Here is a 22,208-nt window from a genome sequence, read left to right as displayed (position 1 = left end):
CAGCCTGGTAGTTTGTGCACAACATTGCATGTGGCAGCCCTGTTAGGAACCAGAGTGCAACTGCACATTTATTTTACTACCTTGTTAAACCAGAATATTTCATTGCTACTGACAAAGCTCCAGGCAGGAGTTTGAATGCAAAACTTATTGAGGTGAGTGGCAGCAACAGCCCAGCCTCTCCCCTCTCCCACCTGCAGAACTGGTGGGGGAAAAGAAGACCAGGGTGGGCACTGTGGAGCAGAAAGGATGGGACAGCTGTCATGGGAGTGACAAGAGGATATTATCCTCACTGCTTCCTGAGTGCACCTGGGGAGTAGGCAGGGATGGAGCAGCAGTAGTTTCCTACGCAAATAAAGAGCTGGCAATCTACCATCTTACTTGCTGTGGTACACTGAAACACAAACTTCTCCCCTCTCCTGTTGTGTTTTCTGCCCCAGGGAGGAGACACGTGATACTGCACATAAAAGCTGCCACACATGACAATTTTCAAAGGAAAAGACTTTATATGCCAAAGCCTTGGAGGCCCATAGATCAGAATGCAGCAGTGTCTGACAAGTCAACCAGAACCTTCCCTTCAGCTGGGAAAGGCAGCTGGGGACTGCTTATCATTTTTTAATGTGCATTTTGGTCCAACAACAAATGATTTAATGACTTTATCATTACAGCTTTTCTCCTTTGGAGAAACACAACTCCAAGATGAACCAACTAAAATCCATGCCATTTTCCTCTTCATTTTTTGTACCATTCCCCTTATTTTCAGGGTGTCTATCCATGCCTCAATTCTTGCTATCCTTGTGCTCTACTGACTGCTGGCACTTCTACTGACAGCTCAGTCCTTTGCAATTTCCAAGCTAGGTGACAGAGGGCATTTTTCACTTCCATTTACCTGATAACTGCTCACTTCCATTCAAATGACCCTCACAGCCCAATCTGTTTCCAGCTTGTCACCTGTAACCGTGCACCAGTCAGTCTGTGAAGTTTTTTTTAATCCATTCACAATCTTTGCATGGTTAATGAGCCATTGCATACACAGTTCCTCTCTTATAATTAGGATCATATTTCACTGACCACATCCACTGTGCCCAAAACACTGCAGGTGTTTTTCAGATACAGGATTAAATCCTGTTCCAAAGAACATACAGTTGAAATACCACCAAAAAACAACTCAACAAGTGACACTGTTGTTCCTCACCTCTCAGTGTACTGTTTCCTTCTGCTGTACTAGGCCATCGCCTTTGCCTTAAGACTTCCACAAATGATGTTATGATGTTTAACATGTTCTAATGACATGTATCAGGTTTCCCTTTGCTCAGTATTTGGCCACAATCCATTCCACTATCCACAATCACCTATTCTCTCTCTCTCTTTAGTATTTCACCTCTGATTAAATGATAACCTCCCTTCTCTCACACCTGAATTTGCAATTGTTTGTCTTTACCTTACAAACTTCAATGGTTTCTTTCACCATGAATGGCTCATCATCTTTAATTTGTTCATGCTACATCTCCCTGGATGATGGAGCAGTTTATAACTCTCTATTTCATAGCAAGAGAGCTGTGAGATGAATGGCTTGCCAAGGCCATACAAGAAATACATAACAAAGTTGAGCATTTAATCTCTCCTATGCCCTAATATCAGCCTCCTAGTATCACCACCAATGAGCATGCAAAAGTTTGACTACTGCATTCCTACAAAGGAAGTCCTTTGTTGTTTTTTTTAATGGAAATAGATAATTTTTTATCTGAAATAAATTTATCTCTGAGGCGAACTGCCAAGAAATATAGAAAATACAGCTTATTTTCTTTTAGACACTAGCCCTAGTCTACTGGATTGAAGACTGTCATTGGTCTCAGTAGGAGTCTGTGCAGACCCTTACCTGGCATACAAATTATGCAGCAGAACACAAAGCAGCAGAACAGTAAAAGGGTATCCTACCCCAAACTCAGTTCCCAACTGTGCTTCTAGGGAGGTGTTCTCAAAATATTCTCTGAACATTATGGCTCTTAGACTTTGGCTAGCTATTTTTCATGGCATTATACAAGAGGTAATCCAAACCCAGAGAGTTAAAATCCTTGTAAATCCAGAAAAATTATACCTTTTTTTTTTTTTTTTTTTCCACTCAGGTGACACCAACTTCCAGCATTTAATTAAGATGCTCTCAAAGTCCCTACATGAGCTGTGCAGGGAACTCAGATTTACACATCTCAATGTCCTAAACTGCACCTGAAACTAGATGCTGAAATAACAGTGACTTAATAGTCTTGTCAGCAGGACTGCACACCTGGGTTAGCATCAGTATTTACCAAAATCCTGCTAGTTAGAGCAGTAGCATCTCATCACTTGTGTGCGTAATTCACTCTGATACCCAAAGTACATTATGATAATGAGCTTCTCCATAAAACAGCAATTTGCAATATTACCTAAAGTGGCATCTAAGGCCCAACAACTACATTGGTTTCAAAGCACACCTACATGAACACTGGGAGGTAACAGTGAATTACAAAGAAAATACCCTTGTTTGTCTCTTATATATGACTGTGCATTAATCCTTTGAAAATATTCCTCTAGTCATCCTGCAACATTATTCATACCTGTCCTTTTAATGTAAAAGGTAGTTTTTAAGCATAACTTCAGCAGTCCATAGTCAGTCCAAAATCGTCTGGTTTCGAGAAGGTACATCTACAAAGCTGAGCTAGTACTTGAGAAGACTGCTTAAGTAATGAGGAATCTTGCCACTGACTTAGATGTTACATTTTGCTGTTCTCAAAAGGCTTTCAAAAAGAAGATGAGACAGCATGTCTCAGGCTTCATTACTCTTTATAGGTAGTTTGCACTGCAGACATTAGTTTTGAGTTTCTGAAAAAAAAATATATATATGACAAAAATACACAAAAAATTAAGCATTTTCCAGAAGTATAGAAAGAGATGCTTTGCTACACAAAAAATGTACTAACAGAAGAAGATATGAAAAGTGAGACCACTGGGAATGAAGAGAAAGATCAACTTATAAAAATAGCCATGGCATTTCTTAATTATGTATTTTAGTACATGACACATCCTGTCATAAAATTTAGTCCTTGACATGGACAAAATTCTATGTTCTCATCCAACTTACTTCCCTTTAGGAGAGATTGTTACAAGGATCAGGATTAGGCTAAAGAGTAAAGATGTGGCAAAAGTTTACATTCTGTAGTACAAAATGGATCTGAAAGCCTCATGCTGTTGTCTCACAGATGAAGACATTACTAAATCCATGTCAGATTCCAGCATGAGAAGCCCTCAGAGAACTCAAGGATCTGGTGGGCTTTTTCTACTCCTCTTACAGTGAAGCTATTGTGAGATTCACTGGACACTGGGATAACCCATGACCTCACAATTTTGATTGCTAGCCTGCAAATATTTGATGCTGAAAGTACCTGTGGAATTAAGGACTAAGATTCTAAAATATGAAGATAACATACTTTTGGTGTAAACCTTCTTTTATTAATGTCATAAAGCATTCAACTTCAGTGGCAGAAAGTTTTGGGAACACACTCCACTCGTATTTTAAAATGTGAGGTTCTGTAAGTATTGACTCTAAATTAAGAGGAAGCAATTTTACTGCCCAGAGCAGATGACATCTTGGATCTTAAAATCTGACCCCCCTGTTGAGATAAATTCAGTTTTCTTTAATTATCCCACTACTAGCCCAGGGATTACTGGCATGAGTAATCCAAGCAAGAGCTGACCTACTAAATAAAAAATGCCAATGGCAGCAGGAGGAAAGGGAGCTGAGGAAGGAAGGAAGCTCAGCAAAGTTCTGAGAGTCACTCAGTGACATCACCAATGAATCCAAGCCGTGATCAAACCAACCACCAGCATTGGGGAACAACAGATGCACAGAGGGAGGAACCAAGTCAGAGGTAATCTTAGCTTGAAAAGGATCACAGTTTTGTTATCAGTGTATCATAGTGGCACTTGTGGCATCAGAATTTCCTTGCCTCTCCTAGGAATAACCCCTGCACAGAGGAGGAGCTCATCCTTTGGGGCTGGCAGGCAGTGCTGAAGTTCCCCCTGTGGCACACTGACCTGCAGCAGGCTCAGGGCAGCACCAGCTCTCCTGCAGCCACTGGCAGGTGACACGAGATATGGCCCTTCCTTTCCTGCAGAGATTTCCAAGGTCACTGAAACACCCAGAGAAAGAACCTGGCACTGCTGGGATAACACCTATTCTGACTTCTCAGACACATCACACTTCACTTCCTCACAGGAAGAGAAGTAGCCCACAGTAACTTTCAGCATGCCAGTCCTGTTAATTGAAATAAGGAGTCTTTACTCACCACCACGTGAGCTCCTCAAGACCTTCAGATTTACATTTTTTTGTTCAAACTGGAATCTTATGTTTTAGGTGAAACAAGTCTTAAGTGAAATAAGACTTAATCACAAAGCAAGTGAGTCTAATGGTAAGTAGGGTTTTCCTGAAAAGATCACAGACAGATGAAAATCTAGAATCCAAAGTTTCAACCTTTTGGAGGAAAACAGGACTGGCTACTTTAAATGATGATGCTTGGAATAAACCATTCCTTCTGCTTAGTGTTTAAAGGCAGACATCTGAGCTACAGAATACTTGAAATAAATATTATCAGAATTCATACAAATACAATCAGAAGATTCCTTTTGATGGAAACCATTATATTTTTTAGTAATTTTATGGACTCATAAAAGTATTTTGTTTGCAACAATATTTCAGAAAGTAAAAAGCCAGTGACAGTACGAGGTTTTTTGCAAGGTTTGGGTATCTAAAAGCTCATAAACAATGTTGAAAAGACACTGCCCTTCAGATAGGAGGGAGCAACAATGCCATGTGACTTACCTGGCCATAGTTAATAGAAGAGCTAAGTATAATCAAGGCTAATCATTCAGCAAGAGCCCAGGGCTAAGAGGTTTCTAATTCCAAACAAAAAGTTCTTACAAAATAGATATGTTTTCAAGTAAAAAATGAACAAACTATGAAATGGGCTCCCATACTGCAAAAAAGTATATTTTTTTCTTCTGCTGTAATTAAAGATAGGAAATGGGAACAAGGCTTTGGACTCTAAATTATTCACTTTGAATAATTCTTTCAAGCCTAAACAATTATGCTAGATGCTAATTTTAATCAAATTACATGTAATATATTAATATGAGCATAAATCCTACATTCCTTGACAAACACCAAGATTATATTAATGTTACATAATTACAATAATGGTGAATATGAGCAGTACAAGCTGCTCACATTTATGACATGAATGTGGTAAATATAAAGTGAAATTCAACTTGGCAAACTAAAATTTAATTTCAGAAAAATAACTCCTGTATTCTTTAAAGCAGGCAAAAATTCCAGATTTTTAATTACATGAGTTGCATGATTTGAAAAAGAATTCCTGCAACATGTTGGGTGCTGCAGTTCTTGCTTTTATTTTACTAAAATATATGACTTTAAAAGGAAAATGATGATTTAAAAACCTGTGTGGCACAGAACCCATAGCATGGGAAGGCTGAATCCATGCTCGTTGTCTGCAATCTGACACTCAGCTGCAAAAGACAAGGACAGGAAAGTGTAACTTGGCACAGAAACCTGTTTTTCCCTGTCAAAAAAAACCAATTGCTGACAGTTGCCACAGCCAACACAGGCTGGCATTATGTTGGGTAACACAGTAAAACTGATAGTGGGTCAGTATTTTCCATTTAGAAAAGGGCTATTCCCCACCAGCATGAATGTTCTGGGATGCACTAGAAAGGCTTAGTAGATGGAAGCATTTATGTGACTAAGTGCAGGGTTTATGGACAATTTACATTTAATTTAAGTCATCAAGAGATCATTTGCATCTATGGTAGAGTCTAGACCACATGGGAATTACTTTTCTCCTTTGCTAATAAACTGAAATAAACACCATTTACCCAGTTCAGGATGTCACTGATAAAGTCTGAGGCTCCCATTTCCTTCTCTGTTATGGAAGTTGAAGACACTGTGGGACTCTTACTGCAGTTGTCCCTTGTACATATCTGTGCAGGTTCAGCTGCTGTTTCCACTGGATATCCAAAAAGTGGTGCCAGTGTTAATGGAAGACAATCCATATAAATGTATGTGTCCCTGTTAAGAGGAAATGCTGTATGTTCAAACTGTGGAAAATGTTGCAGGAAGAACTCAGATCTTGTGACACACCGACTGCAAACTCAGCCTTCAGGAAGGTGCTTTGCCCCAGTGCCCCTTGCCTATTAGTTTCAGTGGGCTCAGAGCTACACAGCCAAATCTCCCTTGCAGCACTGAAATACCTCTGTGTCCTTGGATCTACATATTTTGATCACATCCATCTGGTGGGGGAGTATCCGAATGTGTGACTTACCAAATTTTAAGTAGACTGAAAACCTTTCCAGAAATCTACTAAAAAACAGTCAGAAAGAAAGTTAAGGATGCAGCTCTTCAGTTTCCATAGCTCAGCTACCAGTGCTGTTACAGCATGAGGTATCTGAGAGCTGACTGTGAGCTGGCATGAGAGCTACAGCCTTCATGTGAGGGGAGCCAAAGATACACAGGCTGTTTCAGACTGCTGCAGTGCTCTCTACTGAAGCCATAAACTGGTGTTGAATAAATGCCCCTACATTAAATCAGTGTTCACACAAATATTTTGTTATAAACTTTTTGTGTTTAAGGCATTGGCATTTGTTTTGAAAAACTGAGTTTTTTCAGTTATCTATGGCACCACTAAAGTACAACATCCCACGTTACCTTGCTAGCAGTGCAGAAGTTTCTCGAAGCTGGAGTTCTCCTGAAGTGGCTGCCTATGTGCATGTTCCTGCCAGGAGTACACATACACACCTGTGTGCACTCATGCTGTCTTCATTTTGTTCACAGGAAGGAAAAAGACCATCATGTGCATTAGACCCTTTGTCCCAGTTGCTGAGTCCCCTAATGTCAAAGGGCTTTACACAAGAAGAAAAAGAGGACGTGATACAAAAGTGCACATAAACAAACATACCTTGAAGAATCTCTTTTCCTGGTAAGCAAAGTCCCTTTCTCCAACTGCCAAACCCCATTACAATAGGACTGCAGGTGACTTGAAAGCAAAGCCTTTACTCCCTGGAGGAGAGCCTCAAAAACCTGCACAAATGATTGTGACTTTTACCATATTAGTTATGCACTTTCTACAATTTCTGTGCACCTTGGTGAAGTCCTCTTTAGAATGCGTATGCTCAGCAAATATGGAGTCTGCAGTAAAAGACTTCAGGGACAGCAGTGCTTCTGTAGAGTAGGTCTCAGTCTCTGCCAGCTGCAGGTGGTTGGTTGCCAGTGCACTTGGGAGTCTGTGAGAGCAGGTTCAATGTTTTGAAGTGTTCTGTGCTGTCATCAACTTTTCCTTTGCATGTTACTCTCTTTTACCCCATATTTTTGCAAACAGGTTGTTCCACTGTAAGTCACTGACATCAACGTTGTTGTAATATTGCTGAGCCTGAATTCTCTTCCTGGGAAGGATTCCTGATAATTTCAATTGATGTCTTAACTGTGGGAGAACTTCTGAAATAAATCATGCCTGATGCATGAAACCCCCACATGACGGCTAAACAACTCAGAATGAGGAGACTCCTCTGTACAAAGATTTGCCAAGTTGAATTTTACAGCCATTGAGGTGCACAAACATGAATGCAAAGGCCATGTAGTGAGGGAGAGAGCACAAAGCTTCTCCTATCAGAGTGAAGTCTGATCTAGTTACTGCTGAGAGGAGAGAAAACCAGACATTGTTTCTGGAACATGCTACAAAGTGTTTTTTCCTACAAATTTGTCTGTAATGTTTATTTTCAATACAAACTCAGATTGTGTCTTGTAAGTTCACAGTGACAGAGATACTCAGATGTCTGCAATTGTAAGTGCAATTGCTTTGTTCTTCTGGGAGCCTGCCTTAAGTTTGAAGGTTGGCAGAGCCAAAGCAGACAGGTGTGCCCCACTGCTTTTTTGGAAAATACTTCTGTTTCAGGAGGCAAGAGAACTGGCGCCTTGGAGTGGCTACCTAAAACAGAGGCTAGACAAAATTCAGTGAATAAAAGTGGGTATTTATTGAAGGTTTCCCATAGGTACACCCCGGGCAGTCAAAGCCTCCAAGGGACTACAGCCAAGATGGGCAATGGTCACAAGTTTTTCATAGTTATGAGCTTGGTCCCCATATCAGGGGTTAATCCTCCAATTACAGTTTCAGATAATGAGGTCATTTACTCCAAGTTTGTCCTCCCCAATTCACTGTTGTTTACATCTCTTGAGGCCTGAGACAGTAAGGTGTCCTTGAGTTTCAGGCCTAGAGAGGAATTGCTTTGAATAAAATGTGAGAACAGTAGCTGATGGGCTATGGAGTTTTAGAGTTATACACTAAAGCAGTACAGGATCCGAAAAATATAAAAGCTGAATCCTAAGGCATCAGAACTAGAAACAACTAACTCACCAAATGCAAAGAATTGACATTCTGGAAGGAAGATGGCCCTGCTGAGGTCAGTACTTACCTTCTTTTCTGCTGGGGACAAAAGATAGAGTCTGCTTGCCTGACCAAAGTATCAGTCACTGATTATCTCATCCAAAATTCTCCTCAATATTAGCAGCAGGAGGTCAATGACAGACATGTTGCAATTGCCAATACATTTTCTCAAACTGTCCTCCCACATATTTTGTACAATGATAAATAATTCATTCTCTATTCATGTTCATGAACAGAATTGAGGTGGAGTAAACAATCAGGTGGACTGTCCTCTGCCAGGTGCCAGACTCTCAGTTTTGTGTTTCAAATGGCTGTTCCTTAAGCTTTACATGGTATTTTAGAGGTCACATTGGTTGTGGGGAATAATAAAGCCATTTATAAGAATGTAGTTTGTGTCCTCATCTTTACAAAACCATGAGACGATAAACAAAGCTGTGTCTCTCCAATTTCATTGCTTTTCTGGAAGGGTTTTTATTTTAGGCTTCTATTCTTAACCATTTTGAAGTCTGCATAAAATTAATGACTAAAACTATTCGCTCTTCTTGATATCACAGGAATAAGGTAAAGTTCTTCACTGGAGTATGCCCTGTGATAAATAATGCCCTAGTAATTATGGGTGGGGATTTTCATGTGGTGACTGATGATGCCTTGGAAAAGAGCCATGGCACTGTGCATTCAGAAGCTAAGCTATCTAAATCCTTGCAGGCCTCATTTATGCTTTTGGGAATATAGGACAGGTGTGGCAATTACTAAACCTGGATACTTGAGAATTCACCTCTTATTCCCAGGTGTGGGCCATTAATTCTCGCTCAGACTTGTTCAGTTCTAACAAGTCTCTTTTGAACCAGATTTTATATATGCATATACTCATACAATAAATAACATTTTCCTTTCAATCAATTAATCTATTTTGTTTTTACTCATCTTTAGCTATGCAGCCCTCATCTTACCTAACATTTTATATACACATGGCAGCAAACCCCCAAGATGATCAGTGGCAGTCTACAGATCCCTGTCACGTTCTGTAGATACCTGTAGATACCAGGAAGAATTGCAGTTTGCATTGTTTAGTACAATTACTAGAGAAGCTCGGGTTAAACTCAAGCCAAGCCCCAGTGAAATTCACAACAAAGGCTACACTAAATTTTATTGGATCACTAGACATCAGAGCAAAGCCATGTTTGTAAAACCCTTAAAAAAAAAACCTGTAAAGGAGTATAGTGTTCATTCTTTCTGTTAGATGATCTTCCAGAAATCTGAGCACTTTGGGTTGACACACCTAGAAGCTTCCTCAGAGACCAGGCGTTCTTCGGGGACATATTTGATATTTTTAAATTTAAATACCTGCAAGAAAGCTTCTAACTCCATATTCTGATATTTCCATAGAAGGTCACAGATAGTAACCTTAGCTGCTTCATTCACTTCAAAGGGACTTGTGGCTATTGAACACGAATGTATCCTCTTTATACACCTAAAATACGTTAGTCATCTCCTAAGCAGTCCTCTGGAATATAGTGAAGAGATGGAATGATATATGTTAAATTTTGAAATAGCACACATTTTCGTGACCGTATTTTTATGTGCAAAGAATTGTCACAAAGGTAATGAAACGTTCCTCTACCTTCAAATCCCTCAAGAAGCCATGGCTGTAATGGCACATTTCTCAGGTCCAAGTACCATCTGGTGAAATGGACTATTGGTATTGGAGAACCTGAGCTGCCTTGGATTGAAGAACAAATTCCTGACAGCATGACAGCACAGACTGAGTAAGGGTTCCATTAAAATATAAATTACAATCAACAGTATTTTGTAGCTATGAAAGAGAAGACTCTGATATGTGACTGCTGAAGAACCAGAATGCCACACAAAAAAGTGAAACTTGCAAAAGTGGGCACACCTTTATCTGTGCAGTTGGCTGATTCTGAAGCTGCTTGCTAATAGTTTCTGATTAAAAAAATTACCTTCCTGATAATAGCATGAAACAAAAATGTGGCAATTAGGAAATCAAATCTCAGGGCACCACTATTGCAGACTCTACCCAGATGAAACCAGTTCATTAAGGTTGAAGTACCAAACCTCTCAGTCCCCTCAAAGCTGTAGAGGGAACCGTGAACAGCGGTAGCTGGGGAAGCACAGCATGTAATGCCTATAGAAGTGACAGCTTGGGTTTGTGGTAAAAGCATACAAATCATCAATGCATTACTTTTCTACTATATGATGTATACATCTCATTGATCTATTAGTTTTTTCAGACGCTGTAAGATTTCTGTGTTAGCCTGATTCCTTTTGCTATCACTCAACAGCCTGCTGAAGTTGTGTGGAACAGCTGTCTATTACGGGGTTTTTTGTCCTCCTCTATTTGAGAACCATTGCATTTAGTTTGCACGTGTAATTGAGTTGATTGATTTTCAGAAACCAGTATAAGTAACTCTAGATATCTAGATAACCTGGATATTTTGATAACTGCCAATAAAGGGCAGTAGTTCTGGAAGATGCAGAACTAGAAACTGGAAATACTGAGTTACAAGAATTACTAGCTGCGTAGAGAGAAAGAACAAAGGCACTCGATTTTTCCTGCAAATGAACTCCAGGCAATGTGACAATAAAATGGATGTTTGCTATTAGAACAGATTGGTTCCTTTCTTTCCTTAGTATTTGCTAGAACAAAAGCACTGTAACTTTCCAAGAATGCAGTGAGTCAGTGCTAGACTTGATACTGAAATAGTGACCCACCAGTATGCAATCTTTCCTTTCTCCTCACCTAGTCAAAAAGGCCACCTCTGACAAATCAGCTATTAACAGATAAGTTTCTGTCTTTTAAATTATTAAATCATAATGAAAAACCAAACTCTGTGCTTAGGAAGTATAAGCTCTGTCAAACAAATAGGCAGAGCTATTCATATTGCTTTTTCTCTTTAATTTTTAAAAATATAGCCAGAGTCCCAAGAAAGGAAACGCAGTGATCCTTCTGCTTTCTGAAGCTTTAATACCCTCAGCTCTGCAAAATTCAGTTTTCTAACAACAGGATTTTGGTCTTGGTGCAGGTCAGTCCTGACAGAAAACAGAAAGTAATTGTAATACCAAAATGCAGGGCTGTTAAGAGAAGGGAGATTTGCAATAATAAGATTACAGAAAACCTCTATTACAGACTTTGTATTTCTGGGATATTCCTGAATGAATGCCATCTGCTTGGTGATCATAAGGAATGTAATCATATTGAATCTTTCCAGTTTTGAGTAAAGCTAAGTTGAGATCACCAAGAAAAGGGGTAGCGATTACCAAGAAAAGGTTTTATTTTGGTACATTCAGTGCAATTGCCCTTAAATACATCTGAGTCATCTGAGTATTCCTCACAGCCTGGAATTACGTGTTTTTACCTAAAGGGCCTGTTTATTTCCACCTGTAAATTAGGTATTTTTCTTCTCTGTTCTAAATCACTGGACAGAAATTAGTAATTTCTTCTCTAGAATTCAAAAGCATGGCTGTTAGACCAGAGTGAAAAAGTACACAGCAGCATCATGTGCAAAAAGTGAACTTTTAACTGAAATGTGCAAGTCTGATGTAAAAAAAAATCCAGCTAAGGCTTACCCATGAGGGAAACAGAGGCAAATGCTTATGGAAATAAATATCTTTTAATGTGTAGGTTGTAGTCCAGGAGTTGGGAGGATTTTTATTTTAAGACAAAGAAATAATTGCTCATGAAGACAGAGGAAACACGGGTGAACAATGGAATCAGACACAACAGAAACTATTCCAAGGGCAACAAAGCAGTTTTCGCTCTAAGTGAAAGGCACCAGGGAACTTCTTAATGATTTTGTGTTAAGGGAACACACTGCATGGGCAGTAAACGGGGACATTTGTCCCCACAGGCTCCTCTCCCCTTTTTACCTCCTGACTCCAGCTCCCAGTGTTTCTGTTCCCTCAATGGCCTTTCTGCCTCTGTGAATTGCTGTAGATTACTTGAAGACACTGAATATCAGTGTAATGTTCTTCCAGGACTAAAGTCTTTAAACAATTGTGAGACTGGATAATGCATGTGAAAATAAGATACTATTAGAGCATTATCTACAGCCATATGGTAACCAGTTGCTGCAGAAACACACCCAGAATCAGAGTGACAAGGGCTCTGTCCCAGCAGGGATCAGGCTGCTCGTGACACCCGACTCAGAGCTGCTGCTCCTCTGGCACAACCTGTACGTAAGCAGGGAAATGCCACAGCCCAGCTGTCCATATTACTTTTTGGATTGCTTCCATGACACTCTATTTTAAATCCTGCAAAAACTGAAGTACACTGTATGATGGTTTCCTTTAACAGGATATAATGCCAACCAAGCACTGGAGTGTCTTACATGCAGGGAATTATGTGTGAGCTTTAATGTTTAAAATAGTCAGACTCTATGAGACTAAGTGTGTCTGCATTTTATTTTCTTCAGCTATCTTTGATGAGGATTAATGAATGAATGGTCATAAAGTGCTCTAAAATCCTACGAAAGCATACTAAGAGCACACACACTTAACTATTGTGAGCAAAGGATAATGTTTAAAGCTTACCTGGAATTTCACTCTAGCTATAGATGGATGAGTCATTGTCACAGAAAATGTAACCATTTCAATTAAGAAACAGAAAAAAACATTAGAGAAGTTAAAGCAAATACTTGATGACTGACAAGGAAAAGTATCTTTGTGGTAAATGAGCTGAGTAAAACTGTTTGCCCAGACTAACCCTCAGAATTTTTCTGCAAATATGGTTTATTTTCCACGGGGCTTTACAAAAACAAACCTCCTCTACAACATCAGACAGCCATAAAAATGGTAAATATAAATAATTGTACCTAAATGACTGAGGTCTACAACTGTATTTACAAATCCAATCCTTTGCAGGTCTTTTGCAGACATGAAACATTTTCAAGCAGGTCTATGTGCTAAACCAGAGTAGCATAGATCCTCTTTCTTTTCCCCCTCTACATTAAAAACATCCCAGTTTTCCAACAGTATTGTTTTCACTGCCTGCACACTTGAACTTGTTCCAAACTTGCCTACCTTATAAACAGATGATTTTCAGATCTGCCCACTGCAAATACACACACCTGTGTATTGAAGTGTACATTTCTCACTCAGGGAGCTGCAAACACACCTTGCTCCCACACAGCTTGAGATGTGAGTGTATGTGTGCATATATATAGTAAGTAAATGCTTGTTTGGGCAGAACAGAAGTTATATAAACTAAAGTGTCTGGAAAATATTAAGGGCAAAAAACTTTTCTCCACAAAAAGTGATGTATTTCATAACAACAAACATACCAGTGAAACAGTGCAGAATCTTCCTTTGACATGTAACTCCATGATCCAGATGCTTCCTAGTCTGCCAGCATTTAGGATTTCTTTTCTAATAGTAAGTTAGAAAAGAAAAATTAATCAGGAATCTATGAGATTTAGAAATTGGCCGTAATTTCTGTTCTTAAGAGAACTGTTGATACTTTTTTTGGAATGCCTTTGGCATTCCTTCCCCTTGATCTCACAGCATTCTACGGAAACAAACCACACGGCAGCTAGAATCGAGATGGGAATACACTGCCAGGTGTTAATTAACAGCCTGGAAACAATTAGAAGATGCCAATCAGTACAGAAACACAGCACTATCAACTTGGCTGCCCGTGGGCACTGGCCAACTTCACCAGAATCACAGAACGTTCTGAGTTGCAAGAGACGCACAGGGCTCATGGAGCCCAGCCCCTACGCGAGGGGCGCATACGAGGATGGAACGCAGGACCTGTGCCAGGTACGCGCGGGGAACCGCCCGGCCTGGGCACACCGAGGCTGCGCTGTCCCTCCCGCCGGGCCCGGGACGAGCTCCCCGCTCTGCCCGTGCAGGGATTCAGCCGGGAAACGCGGTTTCGGCTTCTCCCCCTGGGGCTGTGGGAGGTGCCGGACCCTCCCGAAGTACGGGCAGGCCCTCGCTTCCCAGCGGCGGGGGGACGCGGCCGCCTCGCTCCCCGCCAGCCTGCGGGCCGGGCGCGGCGGCCTCTCGTCCCGGTCCCCCGTCGGAGAGGGGCAGAGGGCTCTCGGGGCACGGCCGGCCCAGCGACACGCGGGACCGCGGGCGCGTTTTCCTTCAGCGCCGCTGTAGCAGCGCAGGGACACAAACCCTGCGAGCAGCCGGGGCCGGGCTCCCTCGGGCCGTGGCCGGGCTCGCTCAGGCCGGGGCCGGGCTCGCTCAGGCCGTGACGGGGCTCCCTCAGGCCGGGGCCGGGCTCGCTCAGGCCGTGACGGGGCTCGCTCAGGCCGGGGCTCGCTCCCTCAGGCCGTGACGGGGCTCGCTCAGGCCGTGACGGGGCTCGCTCAGGCCGTGACGGGGCTCGCTCAGGCCGGGGCCGGGCTCCCTCAGGCCGTGACGGGGCTCCCTCAGGCCGTGACGGGGCTCGCTCAGGCCGGGGCCGGGCTCGCTCAGGCCGTGACGGGGCTCCCTCAGGCCGCGGCCGTGGCCGGGCCGGAGCCGAGCCCGCGGGGCGCGCGCGCCCCTCCCGCAGCAGCCCCCGGGGCCACGGCCCCGCCCCGCGCGGGCGCCGATTGGCCGCGCGCGCTGCCGGTCCCGCGGCGGTTGCATCACCCGGGGCGGGGCCGCCCCGCGCGGTGTCGCAATCGGCGCTCGTCGCACGCGCACGGTACCGAGCGCGGCCCGCCCGGCCCCTCCCGCCGCTCGCGCCGCTCAGGTAAGCGCGGGGGGCGCGCGCCGGGGCCGGGGGGCCGCGGCCGCCCCCGCCCGCCGGGCCCCGCTCGGCAGCGCGTGATGCAATCGGCGGGCGGCCCCGGCTCCCTCCCCTCCCCTCCCCCGGTGAAGTCACGGCTTGGCAGCGCCGGGCACCCCCGCGCCCCGCTCGGACGGGGGAGGAGCAGCGCGGCCTCGGCGGGCGGGCGGCCCGAGGAGGGCGGCGGCGCCATGGGCCCGCCGGGGAGGGCCGGGCCGGTCCCGGTCCCCGTGGTCGCTCCCGGCCCGGGGGCGGGGGGAGCGAGGCCGCGCCGGGGCGGCTCCGGGGGCGTTTGGCGGCGGGGCGGGAGCGCTCCCGGCCGAGGGGCAGCCGGAGAGCGCGGCCCGGGAGCGCCCGCGGAACCGCCCGGGGGAGCGTCTGGGCAGATGTGTCCGGTTCCCGGCGAATTTCCGTAGCTCCGGTGGCAAGTTTCAAACCAGGGCTCTGGCAGGCAGGGAGCTCCGCGTTGGCCTTGGCGCTGACATCGGCAGGAAGAGTCGCAGCTCCGTAACGGTGCCATGCAGAGCTTTTTCGGAAAGTATAAGCACTTATAATTTGCAAAACTTTCGGATTTAAGGAATTGGTTTATCGTTAGAAACCACAGCTGTCGTTTTAATTCAAAAGAGTCTTTTGATATCTCCTTGCCTCCCAGTGTTTGGGATTCTGTCATGTTAAAATTCATGTTTATGTTTATATGTTCCGTTGCAGTCTGTTAAGGATGTCAGAGTGTATTTGTCTTTTAAGATGTGTATTAAAAATTGAGATTCTGAAACAAATGTACAAAAGTGATATTGTCAGCTATGGCAAGAAATGATGGGATTGAGCTACCTAGTGTCAAAAGCGTTGTTGCCCAGCCTTCAGGAGGTGAGAGCGTCAGCTCCTGCAAACCTGCGAGTGTGAACCGTGCAGGAGTCGGCCCTCCCATTGTTCAGCAAATGTGTGTCTGGAGTTCTGTGCCACTGTCCTCAGAACAGGGTCATTGGAATCTAGACTTGGGTCCTATCAGGGTATTCCTAGTGAACTCTAGGAGAAGACAGGCCACCTATTGCTGTTCAGATTTGGATTGATTTTGCATTTGACAGGAGAGCTTTGTGAATTTGTGCAATAAAGTTATTCTGACTAATGATTGGAATCACCACAGTCATACCTCAAGAAAGGAGCAGAGAAAAGCACTTTGTATTTTTGGCTACCAAGTTAAAAAAAATACTGATTTAATTGACAAAACAGTTTTTTTTTCCTTTATTTTTATTTTTTGTATGTGTGAAAGCAAATGAAGGCCTTCATTGCTTCATTGGTCTCTGAGGAGTAGTGTGAGACAGTAAGAAACATCTTTCTGCCTGAGAAGACACCTCTTGAGTTACCAGCTATTATGCTGTAGTGGGTGGCCAGTTGGTTTCCCGGGTGGCCAGTTGGTGGCCCAAGGAGAGAACTAGGCAGTTCTAACTGGCCACTGGAAACAGTACCATGTGTTGGGTGGAACCAGCCTAGGGCTGTTGCTGAGCTGAAGCTCATGAGCAGCTTGATGGGAACAAGATGCTGGGGAACTGGGCTGGCTCTCTGAGGAGCTGTCTCCTGCTGTGCTGGGGCTGTCACGCAGTCACAGGAAAGCAACCTGTGTGCAGAGGCGTGGAGCAGCTGTGGTGCACGGGCTCCGAGAGACTTGAGCCCTGCGTGCCTCCCCACCTTCAGGGCTCTCCTGGTGACCATGTCCTTCACCTCACCCTTCTTGAGAGTCCCCTCTGTGTGTCTCACACCTGCTGCCTTTAAATCGCCTTGCAGTCTCTGCTGAAGGATGCCCATAGCACCTGTTGCTACCTGGGATACCTTCTGACAATTGGTGATAGGCATCCAGCCTCCAAATCACCAGGTGGAAAAATGAGTTTCAAGCCTCAATTGTTGGCACTCTGTAGCTCTGTGATGCTTAGTTAGTGCTGCTTGCTCTGCATATTCTTTGGAGCAGGACAGGAATCCAGGTGTCACCTGTCCCAGTTAAGGGTTCTGATCATCAGGCCAGATAAGAGCACTTCTCACTCAAGAAATAGCAATTTAATAAAAACCAAATCAGCTCCAGTGGGAAGGAACTGAGGGAGGTCTGTTCTAGCAGGCAGGGCTGGAATTCTTGCTTGAGAGGTGTGACACTGGTTATTTTCTCTGCTTATAGCCATGTACTGCCCAACTAAAATACTCCATTAATATTAGGTTTAATGGGACAAATTTTCTTCATTGAATCGTAGGGAAATCTGATAGAGATAGGAAAGAAGTGTTAAAGCAGTAGTAAATAGTTTTGATAGCATAGAGAAGTAGCACGTGGAACCTGGTGATGTGAAGAAACTTGTTACTTGTCAGGTGGGGTTCCTTTGGGGGCAGGAGCCACCCTTTTCTCTGTAGTAGCTCATGGAACACAAAAATCAGATTGTGAAAATGGTGTGGGTTACATAACTGGCCTGTGCAGGTGAACTTTGAGGTCAACACTGAGATGTGTTGAAGCAGAGGGGACAACAGAGCATTCTGTTTGATTTGGATAAGGTGTCCAAAATGTACTTGTCAGAGACAACCTAAGGGAACTGTATATGTTTTGAGGGCTGCAGAAATCCTCTATTTTAAAATAAAGTATAGACAAGGCCAGCGTATGCTCTAAGGAGCATACACTTACACCTTGACTAAAAATGTCTGTGCAATTACACATGCACAGCCACTACAACCGGCCCTGCCAGTCTGGTGCTGGGGCACAGAACACCTTGTTAGCTGGGTATTCAGTTTGCCCAGCCTAACTGCTTGTTGGGTCAGGATCTGAGACTGAAACATGGTTTGCAAAAGTTGCTTTATGAGTTGCAATTGGGAAAATATTAACAAAAAGGTGTTAGACACTATGTATTTAGATTCAGCTCCACAGATGTCAAAAAGTGTTTGTTGATGGTCTCATTCTGCCCTGAAATAGGAAAATGAAAAGATTTCTTGATAAGAAGGGTGTGGGTATACTCGTACATCTTCACAAGTGGGAAGACATCTTGGTGACAGAGAATGTTAATTTTGAGTAACATTCAAGCCAAATTTAGTGAGCTTTCCCATGAATGTTATTGAACCACACTCCTCAGCTGCATCTCATTGTGGCTTCTTCATCATGGAAGAAAATATGCCATTGATCTACACAGTTGAATTTTAACATTTTAATGATAGCCCATCCAAAAGTAAAACAGCAACTCAGACTGCTGTGAAAAACAGTCAGGAACTGTAGACATGAACCTGTGAGTGTAGAAGGACCAGCGACACACAGGAGCTCACTACAGACCCCTCACACATCCCTCCACTCATCAGCCATCCATCTGCTGCTACGGATGCGAGAGGTGTTCCTGGGCTGGCACTGCCCATGCTGGCAGTCAGCGCTGCCCAGTGCTGCTGCAGCTCCTTGCTTTTCCCCAGCCCTCTGGAGGAGGCTAGGGAGGATGTGTCACACTGGTCGTGTGAGACTGCATGTGTGTGACAGTGCTGGGCTGCACTGCTGCCACACAGTGACCTTGGAACAGGATTGTTTAGTGCCAGTTAAATGCTTTTCTTCAGCATGACAAATCCACGCTGATTTGACTGATCACTGAGTATTTTTCATTGGACCCATAGGTAGGTGTTTCAGGAGCTTAGGACCATGCTGTTGTCCTTCCCCTCTTCTCTCCCAGGCATACAGGAAGTCATCCTGTGAGATGAGAAGAGAAGGGGACCAGCTGTTAGCCTTGCCCTGCAGCTGTGGTGGAATCCTCCTTGTGCCACCAGTAGGGCCAGGAGCAGGCTGACCTCAGCAGCGGGAGAACGTGAGTCAGGTGAGAGGATGTCTTGCTCATCAGGATGGTTTGTGTGCTGGAGAGGAGAGTGGACAATGACCAGTGCACGAACCATGCAGGTGACCTTATTTGTGGATGAGTCAGCCGTGGTTGCTGTCTTTTGATGGGTGACAGTCCTCTACACTGCCGTCACCCTGTGCTCCTTTCTCACCTGCTTGAGTCATACTGTTCCAGGCTCAGCACGCTGCTTGTGGTCGAATGTCACCCAGACACGGCCTTCACAATGCACTACCTTTTCCCATAGATTTATTCTTCCCCTCAGTACTAGTAGACCTTATGACAGCCATCATTTTGAACATCATCTTCTAAACAAGTGCTGTAAGATGGTTGAGAAAAGGTGGACAGGCTGAGCACCCTTGCTCCAGAGAAAAGAGATCAGGGAGGAATTTGTCTACAGATACACCCAGAGATGTGGTCCGAAGAGGACAAGGATCAAATACCCCTGTTGGTCAAGAGTCAGGCTGTTAATAGGTTTAAGCCACAGAAGGAAAACTCCAGTCTGAAAACTAAGAAAATTGTATAACTGGAGGAAAAGTTAGACAGTGGAACGTGTTGCCAAGACAGAGGTTGTGAAACTGGAGATATTTGAGGCTAGGCTAGACACCCATCCATCAGGGATGGCTTTGGAATAACTGAGTGAAGCCAGTGAACAATTCAAACAGCTTGACTAGATGACCCAGTAATAGTCCCATCCAACCCAAATATGTTTGAGACTTCAGAAATGTAGTTGGCAGCTTGTCCTCTTCCAGCACAGTTATGATGTGTTACTGCCAGATGTACCATCAGTATTTTATGCTAAAGCCAATGATGTATAAGATTGTAGCTGAAGCCAACATCTTTAATAGCTTTTTTTTTCTCTACTAGGTTCACCTTGCTCTTAATCCATGTGAAGATCTGTTGGAAACACCTTCTAGAAACGCAAGAGTTTTCAGCCTCCTTATAAATTCTGTTGTGTCCAAGAACAGCCTGCCCAAATGAGCAAGACATCCCAACAGAACACAACCACAGATGCGAGCGGAGTAAGTGTGATTCACACTCAAGCACACTCCAGTGGTTTGCAGCAGGTTCCCCAGCTGGTGCCAGTTAGTCCTGGTGGTGGAGGCAAAGCTGTGCCTCCGAGCAAACAGGGAAAGAAAAGTTCCTTTGTGGATAGAAACAGTGATGAGTATCGTCAGCGCAGAGAGCGAAACAACATGGCCGTGAAAAAGAGCCGGTTAAAAAGCAAGCAGAAAGCACAAGACACACTGCAAAGGGTCAACCAGCTTAAAGAAGAAAATGAACGTTTAGAGGCAAAAATTAAACTCCTGACCAAGGAGCTGAGCGTACTGAAAGACTTGTTCCTTGAGCATGCCCACAATTTTGCAGATAACGTGCAACCTGTTGGCACTGAGACCACCACAACAAATCCAGAAAACAGTGGACAGTAGATACCTGCGACCTTATGAAAAAACTCTTGAGCTGCAGCTTGTCTGCAGTGCCCGTGCAGTAACCCAGCAAAAACTGTACCTTTACTCATTGTTTTGTGGAGATTTTCTTCTTTTAGATTTAACACTGAAGATTTGTAACAATTAAACCAGAAACTGGTTAGGGTGTTTTAAATGTTTTTCTCCTCAAAGATTTATGCAGATCTGAACTCCTAGCCAGCAAGGAATGTAATATTTAGGAGTTAACATTTTCACCGGAATATTCACTTACCATTTTAGACTTCACATAATGGGAGGAATCCAGCAGGATGGCTCACTGTAGTATCAGAAACTTGTAATTGGACAGAACATCTTTAAATACCTGTTAGCGTATTTTTGCCCTTTGTTTTCTCCATTACGTATTACAAACTGCAAAGGCTGCGGAGAATTTTTGCTTTTTACTTTAAATCTGTAGAATTGAAGTCCTATGAAGCACCCCATAGGTCCCTCCTGCCCAGTTATAGTTAATGGGGAGGTTGTAGTGATAGTGAGCTGGGATGCTTACCAATGTTCACCAGAAAAATAACAATATGCTCCGATGATATATACAGGCAGTTGGCCTCCAAATGGCTCATGAAGCATCCTGTACAGGAGGCAAAGCAGCACACTGACAAAGCCTTTTATTTAAGCTTGTATTTCATATTGCTCACATAGTGACTGGGCCTTATGAGAACAAGAGTTTGTTTGCAGAAAATTTCAAAATGCTACCAAAAAACTGTGCCCTGCAAAATTGCATTCTTGCTGAAAGGGAGGTATTGGGGAGAACAAGAAGTGCAGCTTGGCTTAGCAGTGGAAGGGGCAGGACAGCAGGTGTTCAGCTGGATGTATGGATCACTACTGGCTGACATTAATCTTACAGAAATTTACAGTGATTTTAAAAATAAATGGCCCTAGTAACTGATTTGGTGAAATTTCTACAGCTATCATACATCTGTGTGAAGGAGTATCTTTAGTCTTGTTTAATTTCCATAAAAGTTTTTCTGTAGCAACTTTTTTATTGCTACTGCGTAGTCTTTGCCATGATCCATAATGCAGAGCTATGTGCTATACTGAGGATTTAAACAAAGTAAAGCAGGAACTTTGATGTAACTTTAATTTATTTTAATTTTTAAATATTTCATTGATGGTATGGTTATTTTACATTTAACCTGTGTGTCTGTCTTGTAGATTACTACACCGTCTTAATTTCCCTCTTACACTACCTTTGTCCATAGATTATTTTGGAGGATGCTTGTTTGCTTTGTATCTGCACTTAGGAAAAAACTTGGATGTTATCTCTATGAAGATACTGTTAGAGAATGAAACCTTGAAAAGTTCTTTTTTGAATTTAAACTTTTAATACATGTGGAAAACTTTAATGGATTGTTTTGAATTATGTTAGACTTTTTACAGATATGTTTTTTTTCATTCTAACTGCATCTGAAGTTGGTAGGGTTGAAATACCAGACGCTAATAAAAATGTTTTGCTTGTAGTAGCCTCATTTTCCCGTCCCTTTTCTATTTCCCTCAAGTGCAGAGTTGCCCAAGTCACACAGCTGTCTTGGAGACATCAGTGCAATAGTCTGTGTTCCCCTCTTTCACTCAGGTTTCTGCTCCATGGAAGCAATCAGGAACTCACTACAGTTTTGGCTAAATGTCTGATTTAACAAAAAAGGCAAGAAAAAAAAAAAAAAAGAAATTTAAG

General features: G+C 43.4%; 2 protein-coding genes across 5 annotated transcripts; both read left to right on the top strand.

Annotated features, from left to right (window-relative positions):
* The first annotated feature begins 13,867 nt into the window (after positions 1-13,867).
* On the top strand, positions 13,868-21,999 carry CEBPG (CCAAT enhancer binding protein gamma). 4 transcript variants are annotated; one of them, XM_053952672.1, is made up of 3 exons: positions 15,104-15,192; positions 18,900-19,040; positions 19,926-21,999. In XM_053952672.1, exon 3 carries the CDS (start codon positions 20,036-20,038, stop codon positions 20,486-20,488), a length of 453 nt encoding a protein of 150 aa, XP_053808647.1. In that variant the 5' UTR covers positions 15,104-15,192; positions 18,900-19,040; positions 19,926-20,035; the 3' UTR covers positions 20,489-21,999. The 4 variants fall into 4 exon arrangements, with proteins under 4 accessions (XP_053808649.1, XP_053808646.1, XP_053808647.1 ...); XM_053952674.1 differs by lacking the exons at positions 15,104-15,192; positions 18,900-19,040 and adding an exon at positions 13,868-14,261; XM_053952671.1 differs by lacking the exon at positions 18,900-19,040 and having other exon boundaries at positions 15,091-15,192.
* LOC128793751 (translation initiation factor IF-2-like) lies at positions 15,270-15,644 on the top strand. Its single transcript, XM_053953165.1, has one exon. It carries the CDS (start codon positions 15,270-15,272, stop codon positions 15,642-15,644), a length of 375 nt encoding a protein of 124 aa, XP_053809140.1.
* Positions 22,000-22,208: the final 209 nt, after the last annotated feature.

This window comes from Vidua chalybeata, chromosome 11 (assembly GCF_026979565.1).
Source record: "Vidua chalybeata isolate OUT-0048 chromosome 11, bVidCha1 merged haplotype, whole genome shotgun sequence".
NCBI lineage: Eukaryota > Metazoa > Chordata > Aves > Passeriformes > Viduidae > Vidua > Vidua chalybeata.
Note: the sequence above shows the minus strand (reverse complement) of the source record. Positions and strands in the feature narration are given on the sequence as shown.

Excerpts from the sequence above, each read along its gene's own strand:
- CEBPG (XM_053952674.1), top strand. The coding sequence starts at position 20,036 with ATGAGCAAGACATCCCAACAGAACACAACCACAGATGCGAGCGGAGTA.
- LOC128793751 (XM_053953165.1), top strand. The coding sequence starts at position 15,270 with ATGCAATCGGCGGGCGGCCCCGGCTCCCTCCCCTCCCCTCCCCCGGTG.